Raw genomic sequence first — 12,013 nt, 5'->3', positions numbered from 1 at the left:
AACAGGCTGGACACAGGGACAGCCACAGCATTCCCAGAGGGTAGTTCAAAGGATGCAAAGAGGAAAGCCAATAAATGTGTTTATACTTAGTAGAACTGGGGAAGAACATGGTTTGCATAAAATCCCAAACTGGTTTGGGTTGGGAGGGTCCTTACAGCTCACCTGATTCCACCCCCTGCCATGGGCAGGGACACCTTCCACTAGCCCAGGTTGCTCCAAGCCCCATCCAACCTGGCCTGGAACACTCCCAGGGATGTTTCTCCCCAACAGCCTCACCAGCCTTCCAGGGAGGAATTCCTTCCCTATATCTCACTTAACCCTGCCCTCTGGCAGTGGGAAGCCATTCCCCCTTGTCCTATCCCTCCAGGCCCTTGTCCAAAGTCCCTCTCCAGCTATGTTCATGGTTTCCAACTCACCTGAAGGTTGATACAAGTAAAAACCACGTGGCCATGAAGGGGATTTCATTTATGACTAAGCAGACTGGGCTAGAGGGAAGAGAGGAAAAACACGTATCAGATCTTCCCTTATCCAACATCCCTTCCAGGCACACGTAGGACATCCAGGCACAGAGCAGCACTGCAGTTTGCCCCCACAGCCACGAGTGCCACAGGCCAGAGCAGCTTGGCTGCACCTGCACCTTCACTTATAAGTTCTTCAGAACAGCAGAAATGTAGATTGTTTAAAATCCAATAGGTTTGTAAGGGAGAGAGCAGCATGTGATAACAAGATGAGGGAAAAGATCAAAATATATCCACAGGAAAAGAATTTACTTACACTGACACTAGAAGAATAGATTTTTCATGGACTTGAAAGGAGAACAGGAAAAATGACAATGCACAGCTAACCTTAGGAAAGGAGATCAGAGATGTATTAGTGTGTGTGACTGCACTGCAAAGCACTGCTTCAGTGTCTGTGCTGGCACAGACTGCATGGAGGCAGGAGCTAAACGATCTGATGTGTCTAATTAACTGCTACATTTGCTCCAGTGCAATTTCCAGGCACCCAGAGCAGCTCCTGTCACCACCCACACGTGCTGAAACCACCTTGCTCCAAAGTTTACCCAGCACGAGGCAGACAGCAGTTCGTGTAGAGCTCTCACTCCTGCTCAGCCCCACTGGCAAAGCAGCCCCACCAAGGGAACACAACACTGCCACACAAGCACTGGCAAAGCTGAGAGTGGTGAGAATTACCCACATTTTTGACATAAAATTTTGCTCATCATCATGAACAGTGAAACAGCAAAGTAAACAAACTGTTTTGTTGGGTGTTTTCCCTCTCACCAAATAAAAACACACTGTAAAACATCAGTTCTTAGGAAGGATAAATGTTACTTTCAGGCAATGAAATGAGACACTCTCAAACACTGCTCACAGATTGTTACTCTTGAAACTTTAGAACCAGCTCCATTTAAATTTGATTCTTGCCTGAGTCATGGCAATGTGCTTCAATTCGATGGTACAATATGACTAAGAAAAGACAAATATTTGGCAAACTAGTATCATTTTATTTCCAAACCACTAACGAGCTCACCATGCCCCTTTGGGGACGTTTACACTGAATTTTGCAGCCAGTGCAGTAAGGAAAAGTAGCACTTTTGGAAACTAAACAAAAAGAGGAGAAACCCCAACTATATATGAGGCTTTAATTTGTGCAGAATCTTCTAAAGACTTTTCTGAGGAAGATAACAAAACCAGTGTTAGATAAAACTGAGGCTAAGGAAGAGGTCTGGGTTTAAAGAACAACTCAGACCCTCTGGACATGTGGAAGTAAAACACTTTTTAACCAATTCCTCAGCATTTAATGGCACAAACCTCTCTGTGCTCTGCAGCAACTGCTGTTAGAACTGCTGGTCACACACTGGTGCTCAGAGGTGGATCCAAAACAAGGAGTAATTACCCACAAACACTTACCAAAGCAAACTTAAAGCCTCGGAGGGAAGGCTGCACAGTTAGCTTTATGCAAGCAGGAAGGAGGCTCAGGAATGTCACAGCAAAACTAAAGGGTTTGGGAAGAAAAACAGGTTCAATACATGAGGAACTAAATCCATGAATACTTCAGGCTCTGTAGGCCTAGACCTGAATTCGGCAGTTAGTCAAGAGACAGGACTGTGAGCACTGACTTCTAAGAGCACTAAAATTCTTTCAATCTGCAAGTTTTAACTCTTTTTTCATCAGGCAGCTAAAATCACTACAGAAACAAGCAGGGAATTTTTCAGTCCTAACACCACTGCTCAAACTTCTTTGAGAAAACTTCCTCCTCTTGCAAAAAATAACGCAGATAAAAACTACCTACAGCACTTGAGTTATGTCTTACCTGAGTTTTAGCTGAGTTTGAGGCGATACCATATTCTTGACCTTGATAAGGACACTTAGACTGCACCAAATATTGGCTACTTTATCCTGGAAGGAAATAAAGAGGTAATTAGTGATAATTATATTCATTTCAACTCATGTTTGTGGCAACAATGGGGCATGGGAGGTTGGGAACTGTGGGGTTTCTACTGTAATACTGCAAAAACCAGTTGCAGATGTACACCATATTCTTAGATGTATTTGAGATTATTCTGCTCTTCAAAAACAGGGAATTTTTGAGAGACTCACTTCAAACATGCTCTGAAATAACTGAGGAATAGCTCTTCAGCACAAGATACAACTATGTAACTCACAGGACCACACAGCTGGTGAAAATAAGGCTCTGAAACTGTCCCTCTGCAAAAACCAGTTGCAGATGTACACCATATTCTTAGATGTATTTGAGATTATTCTGCTCTTCAAAAACAGGGAATTTTTGAGAGACTCACTTCAAACATGCTCTGAAATAACTGAGGAATAGCTCTTCAGCACAAGATACAACTATGTAACTCACAGGACCACACAGCTGGTGAAAATAAGGCTCTGAAACTGTCCCTGACTCTGGCACATGTTTTTTTTCCGTGCTGCCACACCCCATGACACACCTGCCTGTGCCTAGCTGTGCTCACTGCCTGCTAGCAAGGACAGAGTTAACCTCTAATAAATCAAGAAGTCTAAAGACATTAGCAGTTGTGCTAGGATCACTTTCAAAATTAAATTTGTAACTGCAGCTCTCATGCTCCTGAAACTCAGCCCTAAGCAGCTGCTGGAGGCACAGCTGTGTGGACATAACACCAAGGAGGCACTTGCACCAACAACTGAGCCATCTTCCTCACGTGCTCACCAGCAACAGGGAATCTGCTGAGGATTCCGAGGGAACAGAGGGTTTGGCAGCACCAGCAAACACCAGTTCACAGCCAGGAGGATTTTACAGCCATCAGCATGTGTTACTGGGCTGCAAATGGGAACGGAGGCAAGGAACCTGTCAGACACGCCCTGGGATGAATTACTGTGCATTGCTTACGTGGACAATTCTCATTTTATCCCCATTAGCATCCAGCAAGTCACTGCCCTGAGCAGCTCAGGAAATATCTGGGCTAATATTAGACTAAAATCCTTCAGCTCTTTAGGACTCATTGGTTACTGTCATTTACAAATTTTATTTTACAACTTGGTACTGAATAAAAAGTGTGAGGAGTTCTTTATAAACTTCACATAATTCCCAAGGAATAGGATCAGTCTGAGGAGCCTGTGTGAGGTGGTGGCTTTTTTTTTTTTTTTGAGAATATGATTGGTCTTTGTTTTGTTTGTTTGACACAAACTAGCAGAGAATACCCTAAGAACACTTCCATACAACTGCCTGAATAAAATGCTGCCTCTAGTACATCAGCATTAACTTCTGAAGTGCCAGTTGTGATTATTATTTACATCTGAACAATATTAAAAGCATAATTAGGATGAATCAAACCACACAATCATTTGCTTCAATCCCTGTGACAACAAACCCTGGAAATTCAAGCTTCATTTTGGTGGCTGAGCTTCAAGTTGAGAGTCTGCTTTTAAAAGTGTAATATTGACTCATGCCCTAATTAAGCAGCAAAAACTCCCTGAGACTTGGGAAATGAGAACTCTCTTGTATCCCAAAATTCCTGTGGCATTGCCATTAGGTGAATGAGTAATTGCTTCACTGGGTTAAGGCTGTGGTGGTACTCAGCACCTTGCAGGATACAAGTGTCCATAGCCTGAGGGAAAGGAAAAGCAGAAGTGGCCTAAAACTTTTGGAAAATATTGCGGGAACTTGACCGAACTGGGTTTAAAAGGAAGTTCTAGGCTGTACCCAAAACACTTTTTAGTTTTTGAATAAATAATCCCTTTGAGAAGAGCTGAGCAGAACCAAAGACAGCTTGAAGCTGTTCACTCTCAAGGTGACATCTTCTGACACTGTCAATTACTATGGAATCTATTTCAATGGAAAAATGTATGGATTGAAGTACGGGTTTGATGATGGGATAAGTGTTGTCTACTGGTATAATATCCTGGAAGATGCCAGCTGAGCTGGGGTTAAACACTGGCTTAAATAACTGGCAAGAAATGACTGCTGAAGAAGCCAGCTCGGATTACTCGGCCTGTGGTGTGTCTCCCACATGAAATCCCTAAAGGTCAGGCTGAAGGTTTCTCAAGGGATCTAAGAATACAGAGCAGGGGCAGTGGGTGGGGGAGAAGAAAACATGCATGCCTCAAAGAGTCTTCTGAGTACTTGCATGATTTGTTCCACGTCGGCAGAGAATGGGAGCCAGCAGACAGCGAAGGAAGCCACCACTGTCCCTGCCAGTTTAGCTAACAACAGTAACCTGCAGCCAAGGGAGAAGTTCACATCAGAACAAGCAATCCAGCAGAGAGACATCTCCACAGGAAACACCTGGCAGGGGAGGAAGATATCACACACAGGATCTCCCACTAGACATGAAATGAGATGCCCACGTTCAGCTAAGGAGTCACATTCCCCACTGCCAGGCATTTTCCTAAGATCAAACAGTTTAAAGTCACTTACCCCTTTCCTTTCAGTCCCTTCTTGAAGCACTTTCCAAGTAAGTAGCAAAAAAAGGGCAGAGAATGGTAGAGCTCCATTTGCTTGTAATTTAAGGCCAAGCAAAATGCCACTGAGCCCAGAAGGTCCCAGTCATAGGACAGGCAAAGGACACCCCACAAGGCAAGGCCAAGGCTCACTGAGTTGTATATGGTTTTTTGTGTCAAGGACAAGATACACATCTCAGTTCTGGAGTCAGTAATTAATGCCCTGAGGGACAAGCAGAAATAGCTTGTAAAATAAGCTTTTCCATGTTGGTTTTAAAAGCTCATTGCCAGTTGGGACTAGATTGTTCACAGAGAAGTAATTGTATTTCTCTTTAAAGTGCAATTTTTATATTTCAGAGGTTGCACAGGCAAATATGAGGACAAATCACGTGTGTTAATTACACATGTATCGTATATTCAGTCAACCAAGCTCTTGGTGACAGTATTCTGCAATAAGTAAACATTTTCCTCTTGGTATTTAGCAAGGATAAAGCTTTCACAGGCTTCTCCTTCCTAAGAGATATGTGCAGAATATTCAAATACTTCAGTGCTTAAATTGTATACAATATAGTTCAAGGACTTGTGAGGTTTTTGTGATTCCATTAGCCTCACAACATACTCTCATCCATGACCAGTTCCCTCAGCAGCTAATACTGCACAAACAATGAATAATAGTTACAAAAAGCAATGCTGCCTTATGACTTTGAGAACATGTTCACAACATCAGTGTTACTACTACATTGCAACTAATTATTAGCTTAGTCTTTTACTTAAAAAAAAATAAGAGAGAAACCAGAATGATAGAATGATATAACAGTTTGGGTTGGAAGGACCTTAAAGCTCATCTCCTTCCACCCCCTGCCATGGGCAGGGACACCTTCCACCAGACCAGGTTGCTCCAAGCCCCATCCAACCTGGCCTGGAACACTCCCAGGGATGGAGCAGCCACAGCTGCTCTGGGCAACCTGTGCCAGTGCCTCAGCACCCTCACAGGAAGGAATTCCTTCCCAATATCCCATCTTTCTCCCCCCACTATCCGCCGGAAGCCATTCCCTGTGTCCTGTCCCTCCAGGCCCCTGTAAAGAGTCCCTTGTATTTCCTGTACTGCCAGAAATGTCACAATACTTTGCTTTCTCTTTGTCAATACAAGCAGCTTTGATGACACATTCAGGCTGCCCATGTTGCTATCAGCCCACTCACAGTTCCCACTTGGAATCATCAGGTATACTTGAGACCTAATTGATTTCACAACCACAAACTGTCACACCCAAAAGCTCTGATCTTGCAAAGGTGCAGCAGTTGAGCTTAAGTAAATCTTTGACTTTCTGGCAGCAGCTCACAGTGACACTGATCACATAAGTGGGCTGGAACAGCCCAGAGCAGACTCTGCAGCACATCACTGTTCCCACAGTGGATGCTGCATCTACATCACCTCAAAGGAGGTCAGCACTGGCTTGTTGAGATGCAAAAGCAGTATAAAACCAGAATTATTAAGAAGACCCACCTGACCTGTGAGGGTGTCTGCCACCAATAGCGACCAATTAGCCCTGGATTCACCTCACTTTATTACAAGCCCAGACAGAACAGCACATTTCATAGGACTGAACATTTTACACAGCTACACCTGACACTCCTCTGCCATCCCAAGAAGATCTAAGGTGATTCCCTCCTAACACAAATCACAGGAGCACAGTCCATCATTCTTTCACTGTCACTGCACCACTGATGTTGTCTGCAATGAAGTGACTGACAGAAATACGAGCTTGAGGCATAGGAAGAATTATATTCATGTTTCAACTGATTTGTCCCAATATCTATGATTTTTATCTCCAGCATGTTCAGGCTTAGTTTTCTTTCCTCTCTCTGTTTTGGGGCAGGTAGAAGCCCCTCAGATGAGTTTGTGTATAAAAGTAACCTTGTGCCCAGCTAACAAGTACTAAAGAACAGTGTTACTCCATAAACAGAAACTCCTTTCAGCAGAACAAGGATACTGGAAGTGTCCATGGTCAATAAGAATGAGGCCTGGATAGAGCAGTATGCAGAGAGCACTGGAAACCTGGAAAGAAGGATCAAAAAAGAGAGGGGGGAAATAATTATTCCAAATTAGACATTAGACAGAGGAACTTGTACTTCTCCAGTACAAAAATGTGCCCCTCCCTGGTGCATCCTGTACATAAGAATCTTGTTCTCTACAAGGAATCTTCTGCCAATAATATTTTGAGGAACAAAAATGGATACAGAGAGAAGAAACTGAATAGAGAGCAACTTGCCCTTTGCAAACAGCTCAAAGATCACCCACACCCATCTTAAACCACACAAAAAAATCAGGAGACTTGCTATTCTGAGAAGTACTGAATCTCCTGTAAGGAGTGTGGAAGACAAATCCCAGATCCCCCCACCATGCCACACCACAGATCTTAGCTTTAATACTGAAGTAATACATTCAGGAAGAAATATAATCCAGAAGTTCATGGCAACTAAACTTAAGAGCATCTTGTTGTTGAAAGCATTGAAATAATTGCTATTTTAACCTTTTTAACTGAAAAGCCTTTAATAGGAGCTGTACTGATTAGCATCAGTTTTACATGGAAGCCATGAAGGTGTCCTAGATGTTAATTCACTCCTCCTCTTACATTTCTGCCCTGTTCTAACAGTGTTTTGTTTCATCTCCACACACACCAGGTACTTGCCTTCTTTTTCGTGGATGTTTCTTTCAAGGAAAAGCAGTATAAAATAACTGCAGGAATATAAATCAGCAGATCAGCAACAAACACTGAAAAATAAAGATTATGTCCATGTTAGAATCCTCGCACAAGGAGGAGACAAGGAACAAACACAGGCAAATAAACATTAACATAGCAGAAAGTTCTTTATTAGGATAAATTGGGCAGTCCCACTTCAAAGGAGGAAAAGAAACAGGTCCACAGAATTTGATCTTGTTAATGTTTCTAACACTCTCATTTCTGCTGCCCAAAGCTGCTGCTTCCACGTGTTCAGCTGTCCTGGCTGCTGGCACAGCCTCAGTCAGTGAGGGAACACACTCTAGTTCCTCACATGCCACAACCAGGGGAGGCATTCAGAACGCCCCAGAGAAATTGGCTACAACTAGCCCCACTCAGGTTGTTTGATGGGACAGAGTGTCTGGGGGCACAATTAAGAAGCTCCAGAGTGTAACAATCTCTGTTATCTCTACTGATGCGGATAAACAGACTAAAACTAGTGATTTGGCTTTGTCCACCTGCCTACAGCAAGTATGTGTGAGAGGGCTGACAAGAAAACAACCAGCAGGTTCCCCTGCCTGGGACTATGTCAGTTCTTGAGTAGTGTCTTAGGAGCGTAAGGAAAACCCATTTCTATAAACCACTGTGCAGTGATTTCAAGAGGGAAAGTATTCTTTGCCTCTTTTAGCCAAAGACTTTGGAAGAAAATGTTTTCATCCATCACTTCTTCAGTGATGAATTGTTTTATCAGCATAAGCCACAACCACACAAATACACCCAAGGTGTTAGCAAAACAAAACACTGAGACTTCAGATGAAGCTGACGTTGTCCACTCTGAGTTATTTTAATGCATCCTTCTAATGGCTGCTGTGAAAAGTGTTTATCAGCTCTCCAGATCCATCAGTGCTTTGTCAAGTGAGTTGATTTCAAAATTAATAAAGACCATTTCAAGGGTAATTAAGTCCTAGTGATTTTTATTTTGTTTTCAATTCAATCAATTACCAGGGAGCAGACTGAGAGCTTTGGGAAGTACAGCAAAGCTATTGATGAGCTACCAATTCTGCTGCTGCAATCAGAAAGCATTTCGTGGCATTTGAGTGTTAGGAATGCAAAAGGCAGATTTGAAATGAAGGAAAATAGAGAGGGGACAAGAAGAGTTCAGGGGGCACAGTGATACAGTTACCAAATTATTATCTACACATTTTTTCTGTACTTGTTTTATCCTTTTCTTTGTAGAGGCAGTTCAAAAGAACCAAACAGTCACAGAAATGACTGCAGGAAAATGAAATTTAGGATAGAAGTGTTAAAATACATTTATACATTTTTGTTTACACAAATAATATCTAATCTCCCTTTCAGATCAAGAATCCTGCTCATAAGGAAAAAAGTCTGTCTACTTGGAAATTAATTTTACACTAAAAACCAAGTAAAAAGATTTTATCAGAATGGAAGGGAAAATAAGATTAAAAAAATTAAAAATGAGTCTATGCTACAAAAAAGTAGTTAGGTTTAGAGTTTTTAATTAATAAATTGGGTTGAAAACATGTTTGTATATTTGCTATTTATCAGCTCCACAAATGAAGGCAGAAGAGAAAAGAGCACAGGAGTTTGGTTCATAACTGGACCTGCAGAATCACCCAAGGGAAAGAACTGGGACCACATCAGCGAAGCCAGAGAAGCTGCACATTAAAGATGGCAAACTGGTGAGCCAGGTGTGAGGTGATGCCAGGAAGTGCAGTCTCCCTACCTGTTGTCCGCATAAATAACTTATGGGGCTGACTCTCGTACCCCCGAGAGGTGTGCAGAGCAATCCAATCAGGATTGATTAACTTGGCTCTGTAAAACAAAGCACAGACACATCAGAACACAGACACTTCTCCTTTCCCTTTGCACTCCTCTCAGCAATAAAGATGACACACACAGGAGCATATTCCAGGAATTAAGATGGATGAGAACTGTTTCAAAGAGCAATAGTGATCAATGAGGGATTTTCCTCTCTGCTGGATCCGTTTACACTACAGACTATTCCTACAGACTAATTAAAGAAATCACCTTTGGCAACAGTAAAAATGGAATACAATATTGGGACAAAAATGGAATACAATATTGGGAAAAAAATGGAATATAGCATTTATTAGGACACGACAACCACCTTCAGTCTGGTTCCACTGCCTTCAAAAAAAACAATTGTAAATACCTTTCATACTGAAGTATTAAATATAAACCATTTACAGTTCACACAGATGCCCCACATAGCTCTGCCTGTGCACTTTAACCTACATTCTGATTCCATAAGGCTCATTCCAATGGCAGTAAAGCCCTTGTGGAAAAAGTATTCCAATAACAGAGTTCTATTTACATGATATCCAGTCATCAAATGTCACTTGGGCCCTCCACACATGACAGCCTTCCCAAGCAAAGCACCAATTCCTCCAGCACTTTTCCCTGGGCATCACTGATCCAACAGTGGCTTATAGGGAAAGCTAAATATCTAAGGCAACACCTGAACATAAGGATTTGGCAACAGGAACGTAACACACAAGTACTTAAATGCTGAACTCACATGTAAGCACACACAAAGCTGTGGTAGGCTGTCAGAGGTGGATAATCAAGGCCCCAGTACAGCAGGTTGTTATCACTTGTGTTGAAGTACCTAGAAAAAATAAATGGAATTTAAAGGTCTACTTTTCCAGCTTGGGTTTGGCCCAAGGAGAAGGCTGAATATTAAATGTATTCCAAGACCAAAATAGCAGGTAGCAACTTCTTTGTCTGCTGAATTTTACTTCACAAAGCAACAAAGCAGCAACAGTGACTCAGAGTACATCTGTGGCTGCAAAACAGATTTAAAGAGCTGCTGAAGCTCACTGAGGTGGAGAGGGAAAATCCTGGACGTGAAGAGTTGGACAAAAATGCAGAGCCTCAAAGCCTGCACAGATTCAGCTGTACACACCTGCTGTGGCTCTAGCTTTGGTTCTGTGGTGGCTTTGCTCCTCACCCCCAGCTGCAAACCACACCTACATTTGTCATGCATGTCAATTATGGCAGAAGAGAGCAGAAAACTGGCCAAAAGGGAAATAAAATCAATGCAGGTAAATTTCAAAATAAATGGAGTTCACTAATGATTTTTCCTTATATTAATCCTAGTTTCTGTTTGGGCATTTAATATGTGGCAATGACTTGGGGGCTAAAAAGTTCCTTAGAAGGCACCAAGTTATGAGAGTAACTGCTGAATAACCAACACCAGGTGAGGAACCTCAACTAGATACATCAGCCACAGCCACTTTAGTTCAGCCTCAAAACTCAGGTGGATCACGTGAGAGAAAGGCAAAGGAATTTCCCATTTGTGACTATGTTGTGTCAGTATTTCTATAGAAGACTGGCAGCAGTTAAAACTGTTACCTCTTCCATGGCAGAAATAGAAGATTTTATCCAAGGAAAAGTTACAATAAGGCACCAGACTCATTCTGTCTCAGTGAAACACTGACTAGTCTCCTCCAGCTGCCACAGGGCAAGCTCTTGGCTCTTCCAGCTTCTCTCTTCAAACGCAGCCAATTTTTGACATTTATGACAGTAAATGATATTTCTTGAATTCTTTATGAGCTGCCTGAAGTGTCTTAGGAACTGATGATAAATCATATTTCTTTGAGTTGCATCTCTGCTTCTTATCCTGCAACTCAGGATTGCTCATGCCAAGGCACTGCAGATCCTTCATGCAGAGTGTAAGAGTTTGCAACTTTCAGTGAAAACTTTCCAGTGTTGACTTTTGATTTTCTAATTTTACCTTCCAAAAACTCATCGTTTGAACAGGAAAAAAAACCAACCTATGCCCAGTACCATTTAGCTGAAAAGCTTTCAGAGTTTTAATTAGCAGTTCTTAAAGTAGACTTAAATAAATAATGTCAGAACTCTAAAGGATAATATACATAATAATACAGAGTATTTCAACCCTAGACTCTAATCCCTTGCATGTCAGCCAAGATGTGCTTCTGAAACACCCCAAGACTGACTGACTGTGTATTGTTACTCAATTCCCAAGGCAGACCCATTCCCAAACCCAGAGAGTTCCACGTGGCCTCTGGAAGGCCTGGGAGTGATGGCTGCTATAACTCCTAATTTTAAGTAGACATAGCTCAGTGTAGCAGAGTAGATCAAAGCTGCCAACTCTATCATGATGTAATATCCCTTACCCCAACTCTGGGACAGGGAGGGTTTGGCTATCCCAGGAAAAAAATGTAGAAGAGAAAGGGTAATATAATACAACAGGACGATCTGAGGCCACACAGAGTCATCTGCAGAGTTCACAGAAATCCAACTGAATATTCTCTTCTCTCATATTAATCTGATCCCCAACAGACAGATGAGAGAAAA

General features: G+C 42.2%; 1 protein-coding gene across 1 annotated transcript in view; it reads right to left on the bottom strand.

Annotated features, from left to right (window-relative positions):
* The window catches only part of ALG6 (ALG6, alpha-1,3-glucosyltransferase), a 15,627-nt gene that overhangs the window by 579 nt on the left and 3,035 nt on the right, over positions 1–12,013 (bottom strand). Inside the window, exons 3-13 of the mRNA XM_009074867.1 lie at positions 10,209–10,298; positions 9,393–9,481; positions 7,616–7,698; positions 6,917–6,981; positions 4,903–5,088; positions 4,588–4,702; positions 2,314–2,399; positions 1,911–1,995; positions 775–845; positions 417–485; positions 156–175 (exon numbers count right to left, since the gene is read on the bottom strand). Of these exons, the coding sequence (XP_009073115.1) occupies positions 156–175; positions 417–485; positions 775–845; positions 1,911–1,995; positions 2,314–2,399; positions 4,588–4,702; positions 4,903–5,088; positions 6,917–6,981; positions 7,616–7,698; positions 9,393–9,481; positions 10,209–10,298 (959 nt within the window). The remainder of the gene's footprint in view (positions 1–155; positions 176–416; positions 486–774; positions 846–1,910; positions 1,996–2,313; positions 2,400–4,587; positions 4,703–4,902; positions 5,089–6,916; positions 6,982–7,615; positions 7,699–9,392; positions 9,482–10,208; positions 10,299–12,013) is intronic.

Source organism: Acanthisitta chloris, unplaced genomic scaffold (assembly GCF_000695815.1).
Source record: "Acanthisitta chloris isolate BGI_N310 unplaced genomic scaffold, ASM69581v1 scaffold13505, whole genome shotgun sequence".
Taxonomy (NCBI): domain Eukaryota; kingdom Metazoa; phylum Chordata; class Aves; order Passeriformes; family Acanthisittidae; genus Acanthisitta; species Acanthisitta chloris.
This window is presented reverse-complemented; position numbering and strand designations above follow the sequence as displayed.